Source organism: Equus asinus, chromosome 20 (assembly GCF_041296235.1).
Source record: "Equus asinus isolate D_3611 breed Donkey chromosome 20, EquAss-T2T_v2, whole genome shotgun sequence".
NCBI classification, from domain to species: Eukaryota; Metazoa; Chordata; class Mammalia; order Perissodactyla; family Equidae; genus Equus; species Equus asinus.
This window is the reverse complement of record NC_091809.1, coordinates 24,327,981-24,355,332: the sequence shown is the minus strand read 5'-3', so window position 1 is coordinate 24,355,332 and position 27,352 is coordinate 24,327,981. Positions and strand designations below refer to the sequence as shown.

General features: G+C 44.7%; 1 protein-coding gene across 8 annotated transcripts in view; it reads left to right on the top strand.

The window, feature by feature from the left end:
* Positions 1–952: 952 nt before the first annotated feature.
* The window catches only part of LOC106829560 (zinc finger protein 442-like), a 39,430-nt gene continuing 13,030 nt past the window's right edge, over positions 953–27,352 (top strand). For 2 of the 8 annotated variants that reach the window (XM_070492124.1, XM_070492123.1), the window contains exons 1-3: positions 953–1,126; positions 6,364–6,407; positions 9,932–9,969. In XM_070492124.1, the coding sequence (XP_070348225.1) occupies positions 1,097–1,126; positions 6,364–6,407; positions 9,932–9,969 (112 nt within the window). In that variant the 5' untranslated portion in view covers positions 953–1,096. The remainder of the gene's footprint in view (positions 1,127–6,363; positions 6,408–9,931; positions 9,970–27,352) is intronic. The other 6 variants (XR_011496188.1, XR_011496185.1, XR_011496184.1 and 3 more) reach the window with 6 other exon arrangements.

The window sequence follows — 27,352 nt, the reverse complement described above, 5'->3', positions numbered from 1 at the left end:
ACAATGGGGTGTAGGGATTGGTGTTCTAAATGAAAATCTATCGGGGGTGTTACGGCACATTGGGTTGTTATTCTCCCCCAGGATAGAAATGAAGAGAGACAACAAACGGGAGTAGAATAGTAAAAGTCTATTAGCTTATGCACAGGAGAGGCACAAGTGAGCTGGCGCAGAAAGGAAAGGGGCAGGTGACTGGCTTGTTAGGGAGCGGGATTATGGGGTTTTTATTAGGCAAAGGCTGGGGAGGAGGGCCATGTCACAGCATATAGAGGTGGGATTGTGCTTGTGCTTACACTGTTGTTCAACATACCACTTCATGTGACACATGCATCATTAGCATGCTAACTCTCCACCCTTGGGTGTGATTTTTACAATGCTAGTGGGGCTAGGGTCACCTTCAGTGCACTCCTGGGTGCTAGGGCACATGTGTAAGCCCAGGAAAGCGCAGAGGCTGGGGAATGTGGATCTTGGTCGTCTCTATCTGATTTTCCTAGCTTACTGATTGGTTAGGGCCAATCTTGTTAGGGCTTTATCTTGTTAGGCCCAGGGCCTTGCAGATGGCCCTGTGTCTTTAGGATGGTTCCTGTCTCACTTGCACCCAGATAGGGCTGTGGGTTCCAACTTCGCACCAGAGCTAAGGGCTTGGGAGGCCATAGGGTTCATTAAAGTATGCTATCAGTGGAGGTGGGGAAGCGCTGGGTGGGAGATCAACACTGTCAACACAGATCAAAGAGAAGCCAGGCTAATTACTACATGTGGCGAGGTGACTTTTAAGTCTGTGTTTGCAAAGAAGGGTCACAGTTCCTCGAGTGGCATCATAGCACCGCGTTTCAATGAAAAAGTCCCCGGAGAGGACAACGTCCAACTCCAACCCAACTCAGACGTGTTATCTCCATCCCGCTGTCACTCAGGACGGGCAGTTCGAACTGTCCAATCAGAGTCGGCTCCGGGGCAGGTGGGCGGGCAGACGCTCCGCAACCACCTCCAACTTTCTGTCGCTCCACACTCCTTCCGATCACGGGACGCTTGCCCTTGAAGGCCCCACATTGTTCTGCCGCTGAGTCTGTCGCCCTGTGACCTGATCCGAAGCGTAGGAAGGATGCTGGGGGACTCAGGGAACTCAGCAATGGTGAGAGTTAGGCCCAAGGGATCCAGAGACGGGGAGAAGGGGCTGGTGGGAAGCGGCGGGGCGGGCCCGGCCTCCCGCGGTCCCCTCCGGGGTCTGCGGCCCAGAGTCCGCGGTGGCGCCGCTCGGCCCTCAGGCCCCTCCGGCCGCAGCGTGGGGGCGGGGCCGGCAGCCTGGCCCCGGGCGTCCTGTGGTCCCTGCGCGCGGCGACTGGGGCCGGAGAGTCTCTGGGCCGCTGTGCGCCCGCAGCCCCGCGTGTCCCAGACGGTGCGGGGCCCGCGGGAGGGTCCGCAGGACAGTCGGGCCTCCGGCTCCGGGGTCCGTGCGCGGAGGGACTGTGGTCTGTAGGTCCCCAGGGCCTCCTTCTCCTCAGAGGGGACTTATTTTCTCCCGAGTTTTCTGAATGTTTGGGGAGCAGGGTCTCAAATCCACGACCCTGGCCCCCCAGCTCTTCCAGGACCGACAATAAATCCCTAAATTTCCAGATCCCTCTTCACGTTCCCGAACGCCAACTTCCCGTCTCCGATTCCCAGCATCATTATCAACTACAAACAGACCCAATAATTTAATCATCGTTTTTCTATAGGCAATGAGTGGCCTTTTTAGAAGAGTTTCTTTCTTGTTTGTGGATGTTTTACTTGAGAGAAAGCGCATCCCCCTGGAGGCGCGTGGTGCGAGCTCCTCCCGCCTCTCCTCCAGGCTGCGTACTGGGCGCGGACGCGCAGCTGGCAGTCCTTTGCTGCAGGTTCCTCTTGAGACTTTCCTGGGCGATCTGTCCTGTCAGCACTGCCCCTCCCTGGGGTTGTCACCTTGGAAAGATAGATTCACTTAAATTTAGTCTCAGTTTTTCAATGAATAAAAATTTGTGTAATCAATACTGCTTGAAAGAGAATATAAAATATCTCCAAAGAGGAAAGGAAGACGTGAATTTAAGAAAAAATAAAATACTCCAGTTTTACATTGCTTGATTTACAAATCGTTTTCCTTTTTTCCTCTGTTGAGAATGATAGTAACATTCTCATATCTGTTATTTTGGGTGAGTTCAAATGGATTTCTGGGACTTAGACTTGCAGACCTGAAGTGTTCATTCAGGATTAATACTTTAAATTTTCTGATCATGGAAATAATACTATATTAGCATCTTTTTTTTTTCCAGAATGTAATGCATTCTTATGAAATTTCTTGTTGAGCCGGCAAATTGCCATACAATTTTCTTCCCTCGTCTTTCTTCCACATCAAGACTGGTTTGAGTGTGTTGGCTGGATTGTTCAAACACTGGGTTTGTGTATTTAAAATATCAGTGATGGTCCAAAAAACTCCAGTGGGGGCAGAGGCCTGAGGGCAGTGAGTCTAAGCTAAGGCCCCCTTGAGCCTGCAGAGGGAAGGCCTTGAAGGCCCAGTTGTCCTTCCTGGGGAGCCTCCCCCTGCAGGTGTCTTACTGCTCACATCCCCATGGAAGGAGTCGTTATCCTGAGAGGAGCTGCAGAGCCCTGGAAAGCTGGGGGTGCACGTGCTCATGGGGTGGGGAGTGACGCCCTTTCTGAGGTTGTCGCTGTGGATTCCTTGGGCCTGTTTCTAGACATAATTGGAGTTTTGCATCCACAGTGTAGGTGCACTCAGAGTAATTTGTTTACACTGAGAAAGTCTGTGAGAGTCAGGACCTCTGTGTCCTGGATTAGGGCCCATTAATCTTGGGTCCATCTGGGTCAGAACCTTAAACTGGATCCAGCTGAGTTTCCTCACTGTGAGAATGGGAGCCTGAGCCTTATAACGTGCTGCTTATTCCTGAAAATACCCCAGTGTGAGATAGAGGGGAAGGACAAACTAGGATGCTGCAGATTGTTTTAGTTAGAAAGAGATTTAAAAATTTTCATTTTGAATGGTGTACACTTTTGTAACTGATAGTGTAAATGAATTAAATCTTAGAATGGTTTCCTATGTGCGAAAGTTAAAATTAAGTAAAAGATTGTTAAATAGTAAAATATAGTATAAATTTCTGTTTACTTGAAGTAAATCTGTAAGATAACAAAGTCTAACTTAAGACTCAGTGGGGCATATCCTGGTCCCCTCCAGCGCTGTTACTCCAGCCACCCTCGAATACAGTTTTGATCGTTTTTGAGCCTCCTGTTAGTGTTTGTTTATATAAGTCAATTGAGAATGCATATTTTTCTTACCCACTTTGTCCTTGTAGTGAGAAGTCAGACTCCACTTTTGGGTGACTGCTCACAGCTTAAGCCCCACCCACCCTCCTCCCCTCATGCCCCCACCTGGACAAGCTGAGGAGGAAGCCTGGGTATTCTCTCCTCTAGAGCAGGCAGGAGATTCCCACCACCCCAGCCCCTGCCTGTGTGCAGAGCTCTTGCCCCAGCCCCACCCCCAGGCCCAGTGAAGCCCCAGGCCAGGCTCCATTCCTTGCTTTCTGAGCCCTGTCAGAGCTGCTTGAGAGGCCGGCCCTGCCCTCCCCTCAGACCTCTATTATGTGAGTCCTAAGCCTTTTCCTCCCCTCTGTGTTTGTGTGCGCGCCACCCTGGCATCAGTGTCAACAGGGGAACCAGCCCTCTGCAGGGGACCTTAACAGTTGGCGCCCTGAGCAGCATGTCCAGACGTGACCCCACCCGTGGGTCTGTCTTCTCTTGCTCTGCCTTGCTCCCCTGCTCTGCTGCCTGGTGGCGGCATGCGCTGTGGGCTGCTGCTCACTGGGGAGCTCGTGCTGTGAGCTGTGCTGCCCCGTGTTGCGTTGTTGACCCACCAACCTCATTTCTAGGTTCAGCTGAGCAGGTTAGCAGTTTGAAGAATTTATAGGCATCTGGGAGCAGGACTGTGGGATTGGGGCCTTCTGAAATGAGTCCTGGGTCAGTGTCTTTGTCAGGATTTATCTGTGTTAGAGTAAAGCTGTGACAGAGACTGGGTGGGCTCTGACATACTCCAGGGATGGGGGTAGACAGGAAATATACCCTGTGGAACTGGTGGGTCCATCAGATGGTCACTCTTGAAAGAGCAGTCATTTAAAAGAAAAAGAGAAGTGAGGGGAAAGGCAGACAGTAGGTGGCAGGCTGAGTCCACGCCGCTAATACCAGAAGGCTCCCCAGGCCCCTTCAGTACCTCTGCTGCTGCTGCCCCTGCCTCTACTGCCACAAAGACCCTGACCTTCAGGGTTGCAGGGGACAACACCATGGCACCCCTCTGGCACAAGGGATTAGTGAAAACTTGGCTTGAGACCAGGATTTAAAACTTATAAAGAAACCAGTTGTCATGGGGGAGGCTCCTAACCCTGAAGGCACTGTTTTGAGGGTCTTGGGTGGAAAAAAATTATAAATAGCAGAGTAGAGAGGCACTCCCTCCCCTGAAGTGTATCCCATGATGAAGAAAACAAAACAGGAAAGATCAGGAGGAAGGAAACAGTAGATAAAGCACTGATACAAAGGTACCACTTGGAAACCACTTGGAAAACCCGCTTGGAAATCCAGAATATACTTAAAGAATTTATGTAACAAACAGTTAAAGGTACACCACTTGGCTTATGGGCCCCTACCCCATAGGGTCTGAATTACTTTTGCTCTCTGATGTAATGCACCAATTCAGAAACCTTCAAGCAGTTAATCAGTACTAGGTGTCAAGTTACAGTTATACCTGGGATCCCACTAAATTTAAGGAAGGTGCCCCTGATGATACTTCAAAATGGTTTACATCAACCTTGAGGCTGTGGTTTCACCACGGAGCCCTCTATACTCAGTCTCCGACATGGAAATTACTCACTACAACCAATCAGCAATTGATAGGTATCCTGCTCTCACAGGTTTGACTAAGTCTGTTCTGTGCAGTCCTGTGTCCACAGCCTCTCAGCTGCACTTGGCCTTCCTCTCTGAGGGGACGTGATGCCCCTTTACTGGGTTATCCTCATGGATCTTCCACAGCTGTCCCCTCCCACAGTCATTGCAGGTGGGGTCTGAACTGCATCCCTGTTCCTCCAAGACCACAGGTACGATGTTATATTAATGACATCCTTTGAGGACATTCAGGACATACAAATATTGAAAAACAGCTCACAAAAAGTGATGGGACATTGCCATACATATAATGTGAAGCCCTCACAACTTTGTGAAATTACTGGAAATTATTTGATAATCGGAGACCCACTGCTTCCCTGACACCGTGAGGAATTAGATATTGTTCCTCTCAGCACCCACCACATCTGCTAGGTTTTCTTGATGTTTGGGAGGCAATATATTCCTTGTTTACAAGTTTAATGGAGCCCAATTGTGCTGCTACTTGCAACTTGGCCAACTTGAGTGGGAACACCTACCATGATTGTCTGGAGATTGTCTTCAAATTGTCATACAGCCAACAGTCCTGTTAGTGCTGTCAGAGACTCCTTCACTATAGAGGCCTCACTGGTTTTCTGTCATGTCTCCTGGGGTACCCATGATGGCTTGTCATGCAAGAGCCTACCGTAGACCGTGCACTATAAGCTGTTTGAGCTACAATTCCTCCTATTTCTGTGGTTATCCTGAAAGTAGGTGGCCCTGAGCATGGGGCCACCTATCCTGCAGTCCATTTTTATTTAGGACCTGGAAACAGCACCCCGTGAGCTCAGCATGGCTACCAAGAGCCCCTGGAGACTTGGAGTCAAACCTGGGCTCTCAGGGATATCCTACCTGCAGGATGGGGTGGCCTTCCATGTCCTCAGTTTCCTGCCAGGTGCCATGGTGTTGAAGGAGGTCACCCCTTTCCCAGACCCCCAGGCTCCCTGGGGAGCTCCTTAGGATTCTCTGAGTGAAAAGCAATAAGAGTTCATAGACTTTAGGGATGACATCACCACATTCGTACATGGTGGAGCTCGGGCAGGGTTGTTGCTTTTTATGTCTTAATTGTGACATCTCTGATGAAGGACTGGACCTGAGGGTCATCACACTGACCATCCATCAAGTGGTCCTCTTATCACTGACCAACAGTTGCCTCCAGCTGCAGACATTAGACTACAGGTGATTCTCTGAGAGTTGCCCCTTTGTGGTAAAAGACTCCGGGAATCTCTTGCCTCATAGTTACCTCCAATACAAATCAAAGTAACACTTGTCTCCACATATACGAAGGCCACACACAAAGCCTTGGAGGGCAATCTTTAACCATGTCAGAGTTCCAGACACTACTGATAGTAACAAAGGAATTTATTTCACTTCTAAGAATATACAATGCTGTGCTCTTAACAACACGTTTGATGGAAATTTCTCCTCTCTTCCAAGTCTCAGGATGCAGGCCTCATAGAGCACCATCATGGATTATTGAAGTAAGTTCAAATTAGTGGCATGAAAAATGGTCTGTTTATGTCATCAGCCAGTCTTTATGGGTGAAAATTAATGCATCTGTCCTTATCTTTTTTTCTATTAGAATTTCCCTTTTTTTAAGAACAGTTTTAAGTTTACAGAAAACTTGATCAGAAAGTACAGAGATTCCCACATAACATCTGTCTCCACTCAGTTTGCCCTATATTTTATATTTGTATTACTGTAATAGATTTGTTACATTTGAAGAGCCAATTTCATGCATGAAAGTTCATAGTTTACATTAGCGTTGACTGTGTTTGGTTAATATCAAATGACATGTCTCCATCATTTCTGTATCATATGGAACACTTGCACTGTCCTAAAAATCTCCTGTGCTCCATCTATTCATTCATCCCTCCCTCCCACCCCAAATCCCTGGTAACCAGTGATCTTTCAGTGTCTTACATTTGATCTTTTCTAGAATGTCACATGCTTGGAATCATAGAGTATGTAGCCTTGTCATATTGGCTTCTTTCACTTAGCAATATGATTTTAAAGTTTTTCCATGTCTTTTTGGCTTGATAACCTCATTTCTATTGATCACTAAAAAATATTTTATCATATGGATGTACCAGCAATTGTTTGTTTATTCACCAATTGAAATTATCTTGCTTACATCTCAGTCTTGACAATTATGCATAAAGCTCCTATAAACATTGCTCTGCAGGGTTTTTGTGAACATCTGTTTTCAACTCATTTGGGTAAATTTGAAAAACTGTGATTGCTGCATTGTGTCATATGAGTAGGCTTAGTTTTAAGAAACTGCCTTTCTTCCAAAGTGGGAATATCATTCCTTCCAACCAGCAGTGAATGTGAGGGTTCCTGTTGCTCTCCATCTTCACCATTATCCGGTGTTGTCAGTGCTTTTAATTTCAACCTTTGTAATAGGTGTCCGGTGATATCCCGTTCTTTTTGCAATTTCCTAGTGACATATAATTTTGAGCATCTTTTCATGTGCTTAGTTACCATCTGTCAATCATTGTTGAAGTGTGTGTTCAGTTCTTTTGCCTATTTTTAACTGAGTTGAGTGTCTTCCATTTGTTGAGTTCTAAGAGTTCTTTGGGTGTTTTGGGCACCAGTCCTTTATCAGATCAGTGATTTTCAAAGATTTTCTGCCAGTTTGTGGTTTGTGTTTTCACTCTTAACACTGTGCTTCACTGAGCAGAAGTTTTTAATTTTAATGAAGTCAAACTTATTTTTTTCTATTTTGGATCTTACTTTTAGTATTGTATATAAAAATTAATGACCAAACCCAAGGTCACCTAGATTTTCTCCTGTTTTATATCAGTGTTTTAGTCTTACATTTTACACTAAAGATCTATGGTTTATTTTGAACTGAGTTTTGTAAAGTGTAAAATCTGTGTCTAGAGTCTTTTTTTTTTTTTCATGTTTTTGCTGATTTTTTCTGGTATTTGTTGAAAAGACTGTTTTCCCATTGAATTGCCTTTGGTCCTTTGTCAAAGATGAGTTCACTATATGTGCGTGTATCTGTAGTAAACAATCGACTTTTGTATACTAACATTTTATCTTTCAGCCTTTCTCTACTCTCATCTTAGTTCAAGGGGTTTCTTTGGTATTGGAGATTCTCTGAGATTTTCTCCATAGACAATCTTGTGCCACAAGGACAGTTTAATTTCCTGCTTCCCAATCTATCACCAAGAATTTCATTACAGGGTTGACTAGCGGTAGTAAGAGGGGCATCCTTGCCTTCTTCCAGATGTTACTGGAAGCATCTAGTTCCTTCAGTGTAGTCCACTAATACTGAACAAGAGTCTAGTTGATGTAGGGGTAGGTGTGGGCAGAGGGGAAACATTCTTTAGTGCAGTGATTGGGTCTGAATCTTTTAGTGAGCCTGTGTCCCTGGGCTTGATCTTCTGTGGTATCATAAGGGAGATATTTGGTCTTTGTCCTCAGTTCCTAGCAAAAACCTCTTGATACTCTTGAAATTACTTGAGTGATAAGGGTGATAGAGTGTCTTTTGTTTTAATGAGGCAACTCTTGGCCAGCTCCTAGGTGGCTTGAGGATGGGGTTTGGACACCAGAAACACCAAAGCCTTGATTAGAGGCTTGAAACATTCAGTGCCAGCTCCAAGCCCCTGTGGAGAGGAGAGGGGCTGGAGACTGAGTTAATCACCAATGGCCAGTGATTGAATAAATTGTGCCCATGTAATGAAACCTCCATCAGAACCCTTACAGAACTGAGAGGGTTTCTGGGTTGGTGAACACATCAGGTGCTGGGAGGATGGAGTGTCCAGAGAGGATGTGGAATCTCTGCCGCCGCCTCCACCTCCACTCCCCTCACCCATACCACCACCTTCCTTTGCTCTATGCATCTCTGCCTTTTTATTTCTTCCTGAGTTGTGTCCTTTATCCTAAACAATAATATTATGGAAAGCATTTTGCTGAGGTCTCAGAATCATTTCAGTAAATTAATAAATGTAGTGAGGTATTGAGAGAATCTATGAATTTGTAAATGGCCAAGTAGAAGGGGCAGTTTGTGGGACTGAGCTCGTAACCTGTGGAGTCTGATGTGACCTCTGGGCAGGTAGGTAGAGTTAGAATTGAATCAAACTGTTGGACATCTCTTTGGTGATGTGGAGTTGCAGAAGTGACATTGGAATAGACACCAAATATTTAGTGTCGGGGGGTGTATAAAATCCTATCATCCTCACAATTGCCCCACCTTTGAGAGCAGAAAAGGCTAGAAGTGGTTCAAGTTGCCTATTTCACTGCCCTCTTGTCAGTTAGGCTTTGGGAAAATCCCAGTCAGTTATGCTTTTGTGAAATAGGTTGTTTTTGGACACTTCTTGTTAAGAAAAATTTACTATTTTGGGCATTTTTAAAAATTACTATCTTTTTGTCTCTCTTGCCAGTTGTGGAGACAATGCTTTACCCTATGACCTCAGTTCTCTGATGGAAGAGTTGTTGATTTCAAGTTTCTTGGCTTTTATTTTTCAGAACTTGAATCCAGCTTCTGAGCTCCTTGTATAACAGTCCAGAGACCAGCAGTCTCTGGCTCCTTTTTTTTTTTTCAATTTTATTGAGAAAAATTGGCCTACATGACTGAATAAATTCAAGGATACAACATGATAGTTTGATTTGCACATATTGTGGAATGATTACCAAAGAGCTCAGTTAACATCCATCTTCTGATATAGATAGAATAAAAAGGAAAGAAAGAAGAAAAGAAGAAAAAAGAATTTTCTCTCTATGTGATTAGAACTCTTAGGATTTACTCTCTTAATAGCTTTCCTAATATCACACTGCAGTCTTCGCTATAATCATGTTGTACATTACATCCCTAGCAAGTATTTATCTTATAACTGGACGTTTGTACCATCTGACCACATTCCTCCAGTTGCCCCTACCCCACTTTAACTCTGGTAACAAGAAGTCTGAGTTCTTTTTCTATGAGTTTTTTTTTTAGGTTATACATATAAGTGACATCCTAAAGTATTTGTCTTTATGTCTGACTTATTTCACTTAGCATAATACCATCAAGTTTCATCCGTGTTTTCACAAAAGGTAAGATTTCCTTGTTTTTTATGGTTAAATAATGCTCCATTGTGTATATATATATATATATGTATATATATGCCACAACTTCTATGTCCATTCGTCCATAGGTGGATGTCTATCTTCTCTGTGGTATGTAGGAGCCTCAGTGAGTGAGGATGTCATCATTGATCATTGTTTTCCTGCCATTTAATACATTTTTAAGCACTGTTGGAGGAGCTGCTTGGGTGTGGGTGTAAAACATGGACAGCAATACCGAAAGTCTGGCATTCTTAGGGTCAACAGCAGTGGTTCCCCGTAGAGATAAAGGCATAGACAGAGTTCATCTTCATGTTAGCCATGGCCAAACTTTTTACCACATGTGCTATTTGAGCACGATCCAGATACACGATTATCTGAAACTCGAGACTTCCATTGCTTTGGACCATGGGTATTTGTTGTATTTATGCTCCTGTTTAACATCAGTTGAAAGGATTTGAAATTGCCTTTTGATTGAGCATATCATTGTACCTGCTATTCAGACTGACTGGCACAATTCGTTGCCCATGAAACCTTCGAGTTTCTCCCAGTTTGAGGAAGGGTTCTGGTCATCTGCACAGTTGTAGCCCATCATGGGTTTTCCTATGAATAGAAAGATACCTGTGCAAGTTCAGCATGATTTCCTGGTTAAAACACTAAAAAGAGCTGTGAATGTTTAGAGGGTAATTAATCCAAGCAATGCCTGAGGTGAGCTGTGGACAGACACAGTATCATTTTGAGTAATATCCCATGTGATAGGAAAGGAGGTAAATTTGACATCCTCTAACTGGGAACTTTTCTCTGTCTTTTTGGAAGAGGAGTAGCTGGGAGGTTTTGTTTCCATGAACAAAACCCCCAAAGCCCGTTTTTACTGTTTTCTAGGATCATTTCCATATGTTGACATTTCCAAGAGATGTTATGTAAGACGGGGTAAAACCTGACAGCTTTTTTTTCATTAAGCAACAATGGAAATCCAAACTTGTTCCCTTTTTATTCAGTGCTAATTTATGTTTTCTTAGCAGTGTAGCGGTTAGGTGAGTTTGTAATTATTAGTATCTCATGTGATCCCCTGCCCCCATCCCTCCTCCCATGATGCAAATATAGAAAGTTAAGCACAGGCTCTTAGCCAAATTCACAGAGCTCATAACAGTGGAAACTCTTAGTTTTTTGTTTGTTTGTTTTGTGTTTTTTCTGAGGAATATTGGTCCTGAGCTAACAGCCATGCCAGTCTTCCTCTGCTTTGTGTATGGGATGCCACCAGAGCATGACTTGATGAGCAGTGTGTAGGTTCACGCCCAGGACCCAAACCTGTGAACCCCAGCTTGCTGAAGTGGAACATGCAAACTTAACCACTGTGCGACTGGGCTGGCCCCAGAAACTCTTAGTTTTCAAGGCATAATGGGCAGTGTCAAAAATTTTAAACTCAGAACACTGCAAGGTTTGTATAATTATGAACTTTTACCAATATGGCGTCAAAGCTTCCAAACAGGACTTATAAGGCAACGTGGTGTTTTACTTGTATGACATTCTGGAAAAGGCAAAGGTATAGGAACCTAAAACAGATCAGTTCTTAAGAGTGGGAGGGTTCAGTACAAATGTCCACCATGAGAGTGTTCCTTTGGGGTGATGGATTTTTTTCCATCCTGATGGTGGTGTAACTATACATTTGTGAAAACTCAGCTATTCTTAAAATAGTATGTGAATAAACTAAAAACAATTAACAGAAAACAACAAAAATGTGCTCACATGCTAGGAGAATGTGAAACTCTCCTGAACTTTGCTACGTGTGCCACACTTCCTTCCACCACCTTGGGTTCCTTCTTAGGAAGAAGTGCAAGGACTGGGAAGAAGGACATAGGCCACTATAGACTGTTCCTGGTACCCAGTCTGAATAGAAAACTCCTTCTGGGACTACACCTGCCCTCATGTCATTCACATAACTGCAGAGAAAGTGATGTGGCTCCCAGCATCCATCTTTGAGTTGACAGCAGGTTTCCTGGGTCATATCCTGGGAATGTGGTGGTCTGAAACATAAAGGTGCATGTAACACCTCTCCAGGAACGTCCTCATCTAACCCTTGGGCATCAATATCACATCTTCCCAGAGCAGGTCTTGAGGCCATTTGGAGCTCTTAAGTTTCCCATCTCAAGCCTACTCTGTGCCTCCTTGCTAGGAAACATGTTTAAATGCAACACTTGTCCCCTGTGGAAATTTGCTGCTATATTGATCTTAAAATAAAAAAAGTCAGTAAAATGAGTTTATTTGGGAATAGCAGAGGAATTACAATGCAGGACATGGAAACTATGGTGAACCATAGACAGGTGGGGAGAACAGAACAGAAGGACTTGCTTTTATAGTGGAAAGGAGAAAACGGAGGGGCTGTGTCAACAGAAGTCTATTGAAGGAGGAGAGTTCAGGATGGTGACTTTTGGTGAATGTGGTGGTTTCTTATTGGCTGAATATGGTGGTTTCTCATTGGCTGGGCTGTTGCTGGGCAAGGAGAAATTCTTCTTCCCTCCTGCTGGGATCTGTAGAATAAGCTTCCTCCTGTTGCAAAATGGGAGGGACACTTCTTCCTGTTTGGGGTGTGCAAGGTAGGCTGAATAGTAGTGTGTGAGAGCTCCCCCTTCAGGGCTTCCTGACTCCATTTTAAATGAGATTTCCTGTATTTTCACATTTGCAGCCCCAGGTGACTGTGAGGTGAGGCAGTGGCAGAACCCAGACCCCATGTCATGAGGCACAGGCCACTGAAACACAGTACTCCCCGCTGTTGCATAAATATCAGCTCTGTACCAACAGGCACAGTTTGACAATAGTTGCAATATCACCAATAATGTCAAGAAGAGATGTCCTGCCTTGTCCTAGCTCTGGGAGTCCCTCAGGTGCCTGGCTGTACCTAAATCACTCTCCTCAGATCTCTGGCATGTTCCACCCTATGGTTTCAGTGGCTCATGCACTGACCACCCCAGCTCCCTCACCTCAGAACCCGCCTCCAGAGTGAATTTGGAGCCCATCCACCAAGGCCTGTGCTTGCTTTTTCTGGATCAGGACTCACCCTGTAGAGTTCCAGCCCTTAGACCTGCATGAAACAGTGGTTTCAGCCAGACCCTCCATTGTCACAGTGTCCCCTCCCTTCACAAGGCTCCCAGAATGCAACGGGTACCAAGCCAAAGGATGTAGTGAGAAAAGCGGGGATTTCCACCTTCCTGAAGTGCGCAGGCGCAGGAGGTGATGCGCGCCTCCTTTGTCAGAGGCAGCGCCGAATGTTTCTAGAAGGGAAGAAGCAGAAATGAGGCAAGCCATCTCACAACATGCTCTCGCAACAACTTGCAGTGCTTTCCTGGGTCCCCAAGTGATTCTCTGTGGCTGGGAGACCTGGGGGCTGAGGTCCCGAGGCCTCCACCCATCATTGAAGCCTCCAGGGAGGGCAGTGATCACGGCCTCAGTGAGGATGGCCCACGGGGCTGACATGCACGAGGTCTGCATGCAGGTGAGACCTCAGGGGGTGATGGATCCCAGACTGGGGAGACCCCAGCCGGGGACATGGCAGCTGGGTGAGGACACACAGACCTTTGTTGTCAGCCCTGAGCTTCCAATGGGAAAGCAAAATGAGGAAGGGGCACGTGGTGAGGGGCGTGTTTCTGGAAGTGATCATAGCAACGTGAGGGGCTGGAACACGGTGATCACTGCAGCCATCGTGGGCCCCGACTCTCCCTCTTCGGGGCCTGGGCGGTGTGTCTCTGGGCTGTTATCTCTGAGGGTCTGTGACTTTGGGTGTCTGTGTGTGGATGTGAGCACATGTGTGTCCAGTGAGAAAGCGTGTGTGATTTTGTCTGTCTGTCTGTCTGGGGGGCTATATATTTATGTCCTTAAAATCTGGAATGCTGTTATGTCATTTGGTGCCTAACTGCCCTGCTAGCACGTCCCTCACTCTGTTGAATTGAGCTGACGTGAGCAGACGAATCCTTGTCTTCTTTCTGATTGTATTAGTCATGTGTTTTGTTTTCTGTCTCTTCAAATGTTTTGACATCTTGGGGGGCCTCTCAGACATAGGGAGACCCTGCCCCTCCCAGGGGCACCTCATTCCACGTTGGCGATGGACAGCTTATGTGGAGCAGGCCTCTCATGTGCATCCTGTCTGATCCAGTGCCCTGTCCCTACAGACCTCCTTATCTGCCTCTCAAACGCCAGACGGTATTCCCTGCTCTAAACCCACCCCAGGGCCAGGAACCAGATGACAGGACCGTCCCTAGGCCCCAGAGGCTGCTGGGATTGTTCAAAGCAGCCAGTCCTGAGCTGCTCACTCTGCCCTGACTCACATTTCCTGTGGGACCCAAATGAAGGCTGTGGCCTAGGTTTTGCGTCCCACTCCTGATTCTGCCTCCTGAGCAACCCTGATGCAGCCCCTGTGACCCTGCCTGGCATGGTGTGCGCCTTGGGAAATGTAAGTGAAAAACTTCTTTCAGTGACATTGGCCTGTCCATGTTGTCACTTAGTCACCTCTGTAAATTAAAATCTCAAGGGTACAAATTGGACTCTGGTCCTGAGGAGAAAGTGTTCAGTGAAGATGGTGGAGCCACCGTGGGAGGACGGAGTGAGGTCTGTGGGAATGTGAGTCCACAGCACAGCTGATGTTTCCCAAGGGGCCTGCAGCAGGGGACATGGGTGCTGAGTGAGGAGATGCTCACCTTTGGTCCCCTCACTGAGCTCACAAAAGAAAAGCAAAGTGACAAAGGGACAGTTCATGATGGGGTTTCTGGATGCATTTATAGCAGTGAGAGGGGCTGGCACGTCATGACTCCAGCCATTTTGGGCCCTGACTGCCATCCAGTCTCCCATTTTGTGATTTTCGTAGAGATGTCCTGTTTGTACTGTGTGGTGTCAGGAAGGGTGAAATCCCTTCCCCATCTGGAAGGGCTGAGACCCCCTCTTTGGGGATTGGTTTGGGAGCCAGGAGACACCCCTCTACCAGGAGGGGTGGGAGTGAGAACAACGCATTTTGTGAAGATCTGGGCCTGTGATGAGGCTTGTATAAGGCTTCCATGTGAGTGTGCGTCTGAGCCCCGAATGGAAGAACATTGGTGTGAGCCGTTCTGGTAGGTGCTTTGGTGAACAAAGCAGAACAAATGTCAGTTTGCTTTTTCTGCTTTTTGGGGTAAAGAAAGGAAATTATATAAATAAAATTATACCATGTGTCTGATGATTGGCCCTAAAGAGTAAAGAAAAGCACTGAGGAGTGCAGAGGGCCTGGGCTTGTGTCTGTGGTAACATCTGTGTGTCTCTGAGCCATTAACTCTTAGGGTTTGAGAGTTTGTGTGTCTGTGCCTGTGTTTGTCCTCCTATGTGTGCCATGCCAAAGTCTGTGTGATTTTGCTTGTCTGTCTATGGAGCTTTGTGTGTCTGTCCTTTGAATTCTGGAGTGGTTGATTTTTCCCATGTTCTTGCCTAACTGCCCTGGTAGCGCCTTTCTCACCACGGTGGGTGGAGCTGGTGAGAGCAGACATCTGTGTCTTCTCTCTGATCTGAGAGAGAAAGCCTGCAGTCCTTCACCATCAAGAGTGACGTCAGCTGTGGGTTCTTCACTGATGCTTTATTTCAGGGTGAGGGAGTTTCTCCTAGTTTCTTGAGTGTTTTCCTTGTGAAGGGGTCTTGAACTTGGTCTAATGCTTGTTTGTATCTACTGAGATGATCCTGTAGTTTTTGACACTTATTCTATTAATGGTTCCTTATGTTTATTCATTTTTAGATGAAAAGCAACATTTCTTTCCTGTGTTAAGTCCCATGTGGTCCTCTTGTTTAGGTTATTTTTTATTTTGCTGAATTCCCTGTACAAGTATTTTGTGGAGGCTTTTTTCATCTATGTTAAAAATAGATATGGACAGCCCCAATGGCTGAGTGGTTAAAGTTCTGAACGCTCCACTTTGGTGGCTCAGGGTTCAAAGGTTTGGATCTCAGGTGTGGACCTACTTCATTCATCAGCTCTGCTGTGGAGGCATCCCATGTACTCAGTGGAGGAGGATTGGCAACAGATTTTAGCTTAGGACAAATCTTCCTCACCAAAAGAAGATATTTGTGTACTGTATTATAATGGAGTATACAGTTTAAAATTATCTAATACTGCATATAGTGTGTATCTTTGTGTGTATGTGTGTATACATATGGAGAGAGAATGTAGAATACAGTATATATATATTTATATATGGTATACGTGGTATATTACCTGTATATAGAATGGGTAGTATATAGTATAATATACATAATTAGTATATATTATATATAAGTAGAAGATATTATATGCAATTAACATGTATAATTAGTTTTGTAGTTTACAGTATAGTTATATTTTACAGAATAGTATTACAATCTTATCAGTCTGTAGCATAGTGGGTCTCATTACCGTATCTGTCCACAGAATTATCCAAATAAGCCATTCCCATCCTCCCTTGGGAACATAGGGGCCCCTTACTGTCCTGATACCCCAAAGCCCGCCTCCCCAGCCCCTGTTTGTTTTCTCTGCTTCTGAGTGCGGCTGAGGTGTCAGTGTGTGTCTCGGAAACTGTAACTAGTTTATCAGCCTGAGGGTTGAGGTGAGGCTCTGCGGTTTGATGTCAGTACATGTAGAGACGTGTGTGACCTTATGTAGTTGAGTGACTGTGAGCAAGATTCTCCCAGAGTGCTTTCTCCCAAAGGGTGACCTTGGATAAGGAGCTGATGTTGTTGCCAGGCAGCTCGACCCTTGGCACTGGGCTAGAAGTCTGTAAAACTGTGAGGATGGGGTGGACCGTTGGCCAGGGCATCCTCTAGTATGACTGCCTGGAGTTTGACTGACCCTGCTGACCACTGGGTCCCATTGTAGGGGAGGAGGACATTTCCTCTCCCCAAATGTGGGTTCGTCTGGCTGGAGAACGAATTAAATTCACATGAGACAGAATAGCAAGAGAAAATTAAACAAAGCTTTATGAGGAACCATGGCCCGGGGCCTTTCTTCCCGAAGGAAGAAAGGGCACCGAAGACGTGGGGTGCACACAGTTGTTATATACCCCCCAAACAGGGTGTTTCACATGTTATTGAAATGTCCCTTTTACAACAGTCATGAGGCCGCTCTGTCAGCACAGCACTTGATGGAGGCAGATAGGTCTGCTGTCTCAGAGGGCGTAGCCGGAGGCAAGTCGGTTGTCTGGAGCTGGGGGGTCACAGGTGAGCTCAGCAATTAGTTCCTAGCCTAAAGAAAGATGCTTAATCCTTAAAGGAGACGCCAACGTTGGGAGGGGGAGGGAAGTCAGTTACAGGAGGTTACCAGAGAAGCACAATAAAATGCAGATTTAAGTCCTTGCCTTTGGTATTGATTAAGAGTTTTTAGAGAGAAGGTCATCGCCTTTCTTCCTGGTACAGAGAGGGAGGCACCTTTACAGATATTTACCTTACAAATGTAAATGTGTCCTAACGAAGGGCAAGTTCCATTCCTCCTTCCCTGTCCCAGTTTATCAAAAGCAATCAGCCTCAAATAATCCTGATGCCAAAGAGACATATCTTGGGGTGGCCAATTCCAGGTCCCCACACATCTTTGATCAGGGATGGCCTGGTTAGGGACAGCAGCAGCAGCCCTCCAGTGTGCTCCATCACACATGCTGGTGGCACACCACCATTGATGTGACATAGGTGCAGGATTTATTTTACATGAACAAGAAGTCAAAGCATATTTCACAGTGTAAACCTCTTGATCTTTGCCTATGAGGGGAAAAACAGTATATGCTTTAAATTGCTTCTTTGTACATGAATGCTGAAAAGACTGACAAAAAATGAATTACACTGTTATCTGCATGAGCATGGGGAATCTAGATGCCAATGCTAGGATTCATGCTAGGAGCAGCCTTCAGACATGCTTTTAAATCTCAGGCTGAGTTTTTGAAACTTGATATTCACAATAAACAATTCATGATAAACAACGGAAAAAATGTGAATGAACCGTATTTTATTTATTTTTAAAGATTTTATTTTTCCCTTTTTCTCCCCAAAGCATAGTTTTAGTTGTGGGTCCTTCTGGTTGTGGCATGTGGGATGCCACCTCAGCATGGCTTGATGAGCGGTGCCATGTCCGCACCCAGGATCTGAACCGGCATCCCATGGCCATGGGGCCAGCCCCAACCATATATATTTTTTTTAATTTTTTTTTTCCTTTGTCTCCCCAAAGCCCCCTGGTACGTAGTTGTATATTCTTCGTTGTGGGTCCTTCTAGTTGTGGCATGTGGGACGCTGCCTCAGCGTGGTTTGATGAGCAGTGCCATGTCCACGCCCAGGATTTGAACCAATGAAACACTGGGCTGCCTGCAGCGGAGCGCACGAACTTAACCACTCGGCCACAGGGCCAGCCCCCCAACCATATTTTTAATAGTGTTGAATAACAAAAATTCAACCAAGTAAATTTAAAGATCTAATTGGCTTTATTGAGCAATTCTTCCATTGGAAAGCGTCCCTTCTAATAAGTAGAGAGGAGCTCCATGTGACTCCAGAAAGGGAAAAGTTTTAATGGCAGGACAAGGAAGTCATACGTAGGAAAAAGGATTATTTTATGCAAGGTTCGCTCCCTCTGGGGACACAAGGATCTTATTAGGTGGATGACCTCATCTTCCTTTGGGGGATGGAGAGGCCCGTGTGGCAGATTGCCTCATTGGTGCTGAACAGAGAATCCTAGACTGATGGGTTAGACTACATTCCTGGGGAAGGCTGAAGCTGCCCATAGGTTAGGTATCAAGCCCTTTGTTTGGTGATGTAGGCCTAGCAAAAGTGACTCAATTTGGGAGCTGTGGTTTTCTTTCTCACAACTTCCCCCCTTTTATTTTATTTTTTTAGAAAGGATGTAGCTGTTTGTTTTCTTCCTTGTTTTTTTTTGTGAGGAATATTGGCCCTGAGCTAACATGTGTTGCCAATCTTCCTCTTTTTGATGAGGAGTATTGTCACTGAGCTCACATCTGTGCCAATCTTCCTCTGTTTTATGTGGGATGCCACCACAGCATGGCTTGATGAGTGGTGCTGGGTCTGTGCCTGGGATCTGAACGTGCCAAGCCTGGGCTGCCAGACCCGAGCACGTGAACTTAACCACTATGCCCCTGGGCCAGCCTCTACAGTTTCTCCTTTTTGATGAGAATCTTGGCTTAACTGAGAGATGTGATTGACATTTCAGGCATTAGTGCCACTCTCAGCTACCACTGTGAAATCCTCTCAGATTTTGTTGTTCCTTTGGGTGGCATCCAGAGATCATGACATTTTTCCTTAACCCCTGTGACATTCACAGGTCAAGGCTTCAGGTTTACAGTCTTTAAGTCGGTCATCTCTTCCTTCCTGTCTGAGGTTCCAGTCTTAGGGAGATCATTTGATTGGTAGTTAATGGCTGCAAACCTGCATTTAAAGCTTTTGAGAGAACACAGTGCACCAGGGAGTTTATTTTGATTATAATAAACAGGATAGTTCTGAATATCTGGGGTGCACTTTGGAGCCATTGTCCCCAAGACCCAAACCAATCAAATCAAATTAGTGAAAGAAATACCACATTGAAGGAGTCACCTTCAAAAAAAGACAGGTGGCTTGCTCTGTGATATTCCGTAATTGAGTTTCAGCTTCCCCAGGAGTGTTCATTCAGGAGCAGCAGGTGGTGGTGGCCACAGCACAGACACCTCCCTGCTCAGCTAAGAGAGAATCAAGGGCTGTCCTGGTGCCAAGGACAACTGTGGCCAGAGAGTCTAAGGATCTTTGTTGGGCAGCTCTTGTCTTAGCAATGGGTTTGCAATGTCTTCAAGAGCTAAGGAGAGGTTTTCAGATTATATTCTCGTTTACCTTTACTCCTAACCAGGTTAGTGTGGCCCTGTCAAAGGAAGTGAATCCTGAGTCCTGAATGCCTCCTGGTAGGTCCTTTCGAACTCAGTGATGTAAATTCAGGAGAGTCAACCAGTGAGATGTCTGAGTTCACCTGTGAAAAGTTAGGGGAACAGTCAGATAACCTCAGAGGTCTTGCCCAGTTATGCTGCAGCCGTCCGGGCATTCATAGGCCCAAGGAGAAAGATAACCACTACAGACAAAGATAAATCCTGTAAGGGCAGATACCACTCTCACTAAGGTGGCCTTGCTAGTGGATTCATTCACAGGGATTGTTGCATTTGCCATTCAAGCCAGGCATCAGATTTTCTACTAGCCTGAAATAAAAAGTTGGTGTAAATTCCAGAGATGACCCTTCTTAGCAATGGCCTGGGACATACAGATGATGGTGTTACCTTTCCAGGCCCATGCCAGACTAAAGGAAAGGGAAAGGGGCCGGCCCGGTGGCGCAGCAGTTAAATTCGCACGTTCCACTTCTCAGCGGCCCAGGGTTCGCTGGTTCGGCTGGTTCAGATCCCAGGTGCGGACATGGCACCACTTGACAGGCCTTACTGTGGTAGGTGTCCCATATATAAAGTAGAGGAAGGCGGGCACGGATGTTAGCTCAGGGCCAGGCTTACTCAGCAAAAAGAGGAGGATTGGCAGTAGTTAGCTCAGGGCTAATCTTCCTCAAAAAAAAGGAAAGGGAGAAAGAAGGAAGGGTTTTGTGTTTAGCTAAAGTAGGAAATCTTGATCTGACATCTTAGGGTGAAGCAGTCTACATCTGTCAGCTGTTTCTCTCCCTTGTCAATCTTACGTGGAGGTCTCCGACATCTGCACAGGCCCAGATGTCAGGAGGAGCCTTCTTCAGCTGTGAGGGGTATATCTAAGGTTCAAGTCCCTGAAGTTTGGCTGTCATCTGTGTAGTGAGGAGGACCTGATGGAGTATCTTCCAAGGAGATTTCAGAGCAATTCGTATTCTTATCAGTTCATTTTTACAGTCTTAAAGTCATCAGAAAGTTACACTTGTCGAAGAGTTCTTTCTTTGAATCTCCTTGAAGATAAAGCACTTTTTCAGGAACACTTGTGAAAACATCAGTGTAAAACAATAACTGTAAGTGACAAAAGACTTAAAAATGCCCATGGTTAAAGATCTGATGAGAGTTCCTTATAATTGACAAGGAAAATTTGTTATTTTGGTAACATATAACATTTTAAGATAATAACTGGAACTTTGTTGACATTGTCCCAGAACAGATCAGATTTCCAGGAATTACACACAACTTCTGGAACACTTAGAACAGATACCTACACAGACACAACATAAAGGTTTAGTGTTACCTCCTATTTGACGATGCCTCCCACGTACTTTGACATATGAAATAAGCCTAATTAGTTTAACATCTCCCTTTCTATAAGGAGAGAGAACAAATACTTTGAAATATTCCAGGGGCCTTCTGGAAAAGTCAGAGTTAATTCAAAGTCAAAAAGGCTTCATTTAGAATTGGATTTTTGGGAAATTTGTCAGAAATATCAAAAGGTTTTAGATACTTGCCTAAGTAGGATCACAGATCATTATGAAACGAAGTATTTAATTATCTATTTGACCAACGTGACATGAAAGATTTCAAAGGCAAATACAGAAGTTTACATACTTGTGAGCAAAATGTAGCTCTTTTAATATCCAGTACTGGGTTTAAGTAAACAAAGACCTGATGAAGACCACATGGAACACAGGTGATTGTTTTGACAATATGCAAGATTTGTTTTTCTTCTAGGTAGGCAGTTTAATTAGTAAGGAAAGCAACAAACCTTTTCTAATTTCTGATTATCAAGATGAGACCAACAGTTCAAGAAAACATTGTCCTTTTAACGGCGAGAAAACCAAATACTAATTTTGCAGCATCTTACTTTTGATATTAAAACTCAGCTACTTAATTAAATTTATTCCAATCTTAGCCAACCCTGACCACACAAAAAATTCCTTTTCCTTGTTATTTTTAGTAGTTTTAATTAGATATATTAGAACTTTTAGCCCTTAGAAATTTTTAATTTCTAGTGAAGACTAAGAAGCAAGCAATTATGAACTATCTTTTACATTAGCATTCTGTGGCTTAGCAGACTTGTAAATACTTTTTATAATATCTAGAAACATGTGCTTCCTCAGTAGACTTTTCAGCATGGCACAAGACGTGTGTTCTGACAGACCCAAATATCTTTAATTCGTCTGTAGAAGGAAGCAAAAAGTGGATAAATCTATATTCAGTAATTAATATTTCAGTATTTTTCTTATTTGGAAATGATCTGGATATTCAGTGAATTTAACTGAACTCCTCATTTAACTGAACTCAGCAAAACTTTAAGGTTATAGGCTACCAAAATGATTTCAGGAGACTATTAAAAAAGTACACTTGGGACATTTTATCTTACATCTCTTTAATTTGCCTGTTATTAACAACTGTGTTTGGATGACCCAGAAAACTTCATTAGACATTAGAAAAAGACATCATCCTAAACTAATTCTTCTTGCTGACAAATTTCGTGAGAGATAACATGACGTCATTTGATTAATAAACTCAGGTGGAAGAATAGTTGGATGTTTGCATTATATTCAGTGTTGCTAACTCTAAAGACTTGTCTATTTTAATTAAATCAACTAACTGAAAACCAGTTTTAATACTGAGTATTTTCCCAGATCATGTGAACCTGAAAAACATTTGGGTTAGTTTATATTATATTTTTGAGAATTTTGTGAATACTAAGCTCTTTGTTTAAGTCAGTTAAGTAGAACTACTTACAAATTAACTTTGCTGATACCACCCACGGGTGGAAAAATACCACATATCTACAAAACATACCAACAAAGATAAACAGAGACCTTACAGTTCTCATTTTAAAATTTTACCCTTGAGACTGGTGTGATAATTTAAAATTCACTGGTTATTAAGAAGTTGGGTCTAAGTTGTTCTCCTGGTAGATGGAATAGGTTCAGATTCCCTGCTCAGATGGCTAAAGCCTTTCACTAATATCTGTGGAGAAACACTAAAAAGATTTTATTTGTCCAAGTTTCAAATGAGCTTTCCCCCTTTCATTTTTCTTCTGGTAAGAATGACCTCCCTGAGTTCATACTTTCACATTTACGTCTCAGAGGCATGGGGAACGGATGCCAGTTTGTCCAAGAAGGACTTTGATCTCCTAAGGCCAATCATTTATAAGCCTTGAGTTGGAAAGGAGAGGTTTTGGGATTGCTAAAGGAATTTGACTGCCTCTAGAGCTGCATTTCTAGTTCTGTAAGGATTGGGGAGGCCAGGACACTTGCTCTCTGTTCCTCAAAGAATTGGGTTGTAGCCTGGATGCTAAAGGACTGACACTCATCCACCAATGTTGGAATGTTTTTCTCTCCTCTGGGTACATTTAGCTTAGGGGAGAAGGAAAAAAAAAATTCAATCAGGCTCTGCATATCAGCTTGCAGTTTGGCCACATTTCTGGTTATAAAGTTATTAAGTCCATTAGAATATCTTGCCAGGTTTCATTCAGGACAAGCAGCAACAAGCAGTGAATACTTCTGGCAATACTGAAAAAGCTCAAACTCAAGAAGTGTCCCCAAGGACCATGCAAAGACATTATCTTCAAAAGATCTAGACTCACTCCCAAAGATAGCCCCAAGAAAGAAGTGACAACTTGGTGTCTCCAGCAGGCAGAAACCCAAACCAGGTTTTAGGACATAAAACAAGAACAGCAAGAAGGCACTACCTGTTCTTGTGAGAGAAAGGATCAATAACCAGTTGGTTTGGATGTGGAAAGGAAGGGACTGTGAAATCTTATTTCCCTCTCTTGACTGGGCCCTGCAGACAGTGGTCCAGGAGAGCTGGCTCTGTAAGAATTCTCACCCAAAGCCGGCTGTTGCCAATTCTCCCAGGATCCCAGCTGCAGGCTCCAAGTAGGGTTTAGAGTAGAGTATGTAGGTCTGGTATTTACCAAAATTTGGGAAATTTTCCCACTAATTTTAATTGTAGTTTCTATTGGCTGTTTAAGGGAATTCCATAGTCATTTGCTAAAAATCCCTCAGAGTCCCATCAACATTAAAAAGGGCCCATAGGGGCCGGCCCCATGGCTGAGTGGTTAAGTTCGCGCGCTCCGCTGCAGGTGGCCCAGTGTTTTGTCGGTTTGGATCCTGGGTGCGGACATGGCACTGCTCACCGAGCCACGCTGAGGCGGCATCCCACATGCCACAACTAGAAGGACCCACAACTGAGAATATACAACTACGTACCAGGGGGCTTTGGGGAGAAAAAGGAAAAAAAATACATTAAAAAAAAATAAGAAAAGGGCCTGTGTGGGGGCCTTCCTTTGACGGTAGATATGGGGGTGTCTGTCAGGCCATTAACTTGGTGAACTTTAGTTTATGGTCATGTAGTCTTGTTTTAGGTACATCTTATATCTTTAATTTTTCATTAAGTTTTTGCAATGAAACATTCAGTGATCTATTTTTGGAACTTTGAAGCTTTGTTTTTAAGTGCATTTCTTAAATGATCTTGTCTAATGGAACATTCCTCATAGTAGCCATTGTTATTTCCTGAGAGCTGACAGCAGTTTGATGGGACCCTTAGCTGTAAATGGAGCATCACCCACGTTTCTGTACAGCCTGATCTAGCTGCACATGGGGTGCAACCCACACTTCTACCCAGCCTTGTGTTGGGGCCCCCAACCTAATGGTTACCAAACCGAGCTCTCAGGACACGTCCTATCTTATTATGACTTTGCCATTTTTGTGGAGATTTATAGGTCTGACCATAGTTCTTAGATATAAACTAAGCAGGTGTGCCCGAAGGTGGCGCACTTAACTCTCGATTTTAAGGATTCTATTTCTTTCAGCTAAGCCCTCGGGCCTCTCAGAGACAACCAAATGCTCAAAAGGGATGTGCCGCTGGGTTGGAGATTGTGTGATGTTTCACAATGACCTCATTACGTGGAAATCTTCTTGAGGTTTTTGGTGACTTAGTTTCAATCTAACCCTTCCTTGACCGACTTATCCTGACATGGGAGCCTTTGACTTTTGTGGGCAGCCCTCTAACAGCCTTCAAATGCCCCACCCATGCTGACCAATTGTTTTGGCTTTTTGGTCTCTGAGATTCTCTTTAATACTAGCCTTTATTTACATAAAAGAAGACAAACAAACGTGTACCGTAACACACCAGCAGTAACCAAAATATATTACTGTGGATTGGCCCAGAAAAAGGCCCAATGTGCACCATTCATTCCCAACATGGCTCCTGGGACTAGGGGATGTATTGAACCAATGGACCTCAACACATAGGGACTGTGGACTGATGCCGAACAGAAGAGAAGCTGTAGCTGCCACTGGCAGTTGCCAACATGGAATCTGGGGAAGGATTCCCAACAAGTGGGAATTGCAGACTAAACTGCCAGCAGTTCCCAATATGAAATCTAGGGGCAGAACCAAGAGCTGGGGCTTCCAGTGAAACAAGGAATTGTGGTCTGAACTATCAGCAGTTCCCAATGTGCAACTAGTGATTCCAGAAAAATGGAGAATAGACTGGAAAGCCAATGAGATTGGAAGCTTTAAGCAGACAGTGGAGTTCAGAACCAAGAGGGAACTTATCCATGGCCCTAAGCAGTGGTGAGACAGAGTACTCACAAGGGGTTTATGGGTCCCACTCTTATGTTTATCGTTGTCCCAAATGCTGTCAGAAGTTTGCTTTGGATCCTGTTGCTGCCATCAAACCTGTGAAATAACAAGAAATTCAGCCGAGTAAATTTTAAAGATCTAATTGGCTTTGTTGAGTGATTCATGAATCAGGCAGCATGCCATCTAGCAAGTAGAGAGGAGCTCCAGGGGTACAGAAAGGGAAAGTTATTAAAGGCAGCTCAAGGAAGTCATAAACAGAAAAGAGGGATTATTTTAGACAAGGTTACCTCCCTTTGGGAACAAAAACTTCTTATTAGGTAGATTGTTTAACCTTCCTTTGGGGGATGGAGAGGGTCCATGTGGCAGATTACCTCAGGGAAGGGCTCCGGGGGACCCAGGAGACCTAGAAATGGTGAGTGTGCTCCCCCAGGATGAGGAGACAGGGAGGAGGGTCTGGTTGAAGTCGACAGGGGTGGGACCCAGTCTCCCCATGGTCAACTCCAGAGTCTGCAGACCTGAGACAACAGGTGGGGCCACTCAGACATTAGTCCCCTCCAGCCCACAGCATGGGGGTGGGGCAGCCAGGATTCTGGTTGTCCGTCCATCACTGTGCGCATTGACATCAGCCCTGGAGCCACTCTGCACCTGCAGCCCAGCCTCTGCCCAGATTGGTCACCATGGGGAGGGTCATCAGGGACAATCATGACTCGGTTTCCAGGGTTGTGTGTAGGAAGTGCTGTACTCTGTGGGGTCCCCAGGGCCTCCTTTCTGCCTAGGGGGCACCCGTTTTCTCCTGAGTTTTCCAAGTGTTTGGGGAGCAGCGTCTCAAATCCATGACCCTATCCCTCTAGCCTAGCTGTTCCTAGGACTGCCAGGAAGTCTCTACATTTTCAGGTCCCTCCCAGCGTTCCCAAAGCCAGTTCCCCTCCTGATTCACAGCATCATTATCAGCTATTTGTCCTCTCTGGTGCATTTCAACAAACCCAATATTTTAACAGTTTGACTTTATTCCCCAGAGCCAAGGATGGCTCTTTTTAAAGGATTTTATTTGTGTGTGGATGTTTTACATGAAAGGAAAGCAGAGAAAAAACACATGCAACTACATTGCAGGAAATCCTTGTGCTTCTTTCCCCAGGATCTTTCTGGGCACATACTATGGGAAGTCATATTGGCGGAGGTTCCTCTGGAGAAACATTCCTGCGTGATCTGCCCTATTGGCACTATCCCTCCCTAGGTTTGTGACCTAGAAAAAGTTTATTCCCTTAAGTCTCCATTTTTCATTAAGAGTGAATGTATTTAGTCAGTTGAGCTTGGAAGATGCTATAAATAGTTCCAAACCAGCAACAAAGGTGAATTTCAGAAAAAAATATAATATTCCTGTGTTACATTCTATTTGTTAATACTTGTTTCCCTCTTTCTGACCCTGAGTGTGTGTAGTAAGTTTCTGAGGTCTGTTCCTTACTTTTGGGTGCTTTCAAAGGAAATTCCAGGGCTGAGACACACAAACCATGAGTGTTCAGATGTGTTTTCTTGCCGTGGAAATAATGTCACCACAGGACCAGGAACAGAATTTCTCAGCCCAAAATAGCATAAGGATGATTTTGAGGTGATGATATTTGAAAAACAGCAGACACAGGTAAAGCTCTGGAAAACCTAGAAGAAGTTACCCTTTTGTAAGGGAAATTTACATTCTAAGAGAAACGTCCCTTTGTAAGGGTGCCTCCCTCTCTGTGCCAGGAAGGGCAGGATGACTCTAGATCTCTAGAAACTCTATCAGTGGAGAAGGCAATGAGTTAAATCTGCAGGACAACTTGACCCTTGTTTACATGCTTTTCCTGCTGGCCTCCCGTCGCTAACCCCATCTTAACAGCAGGA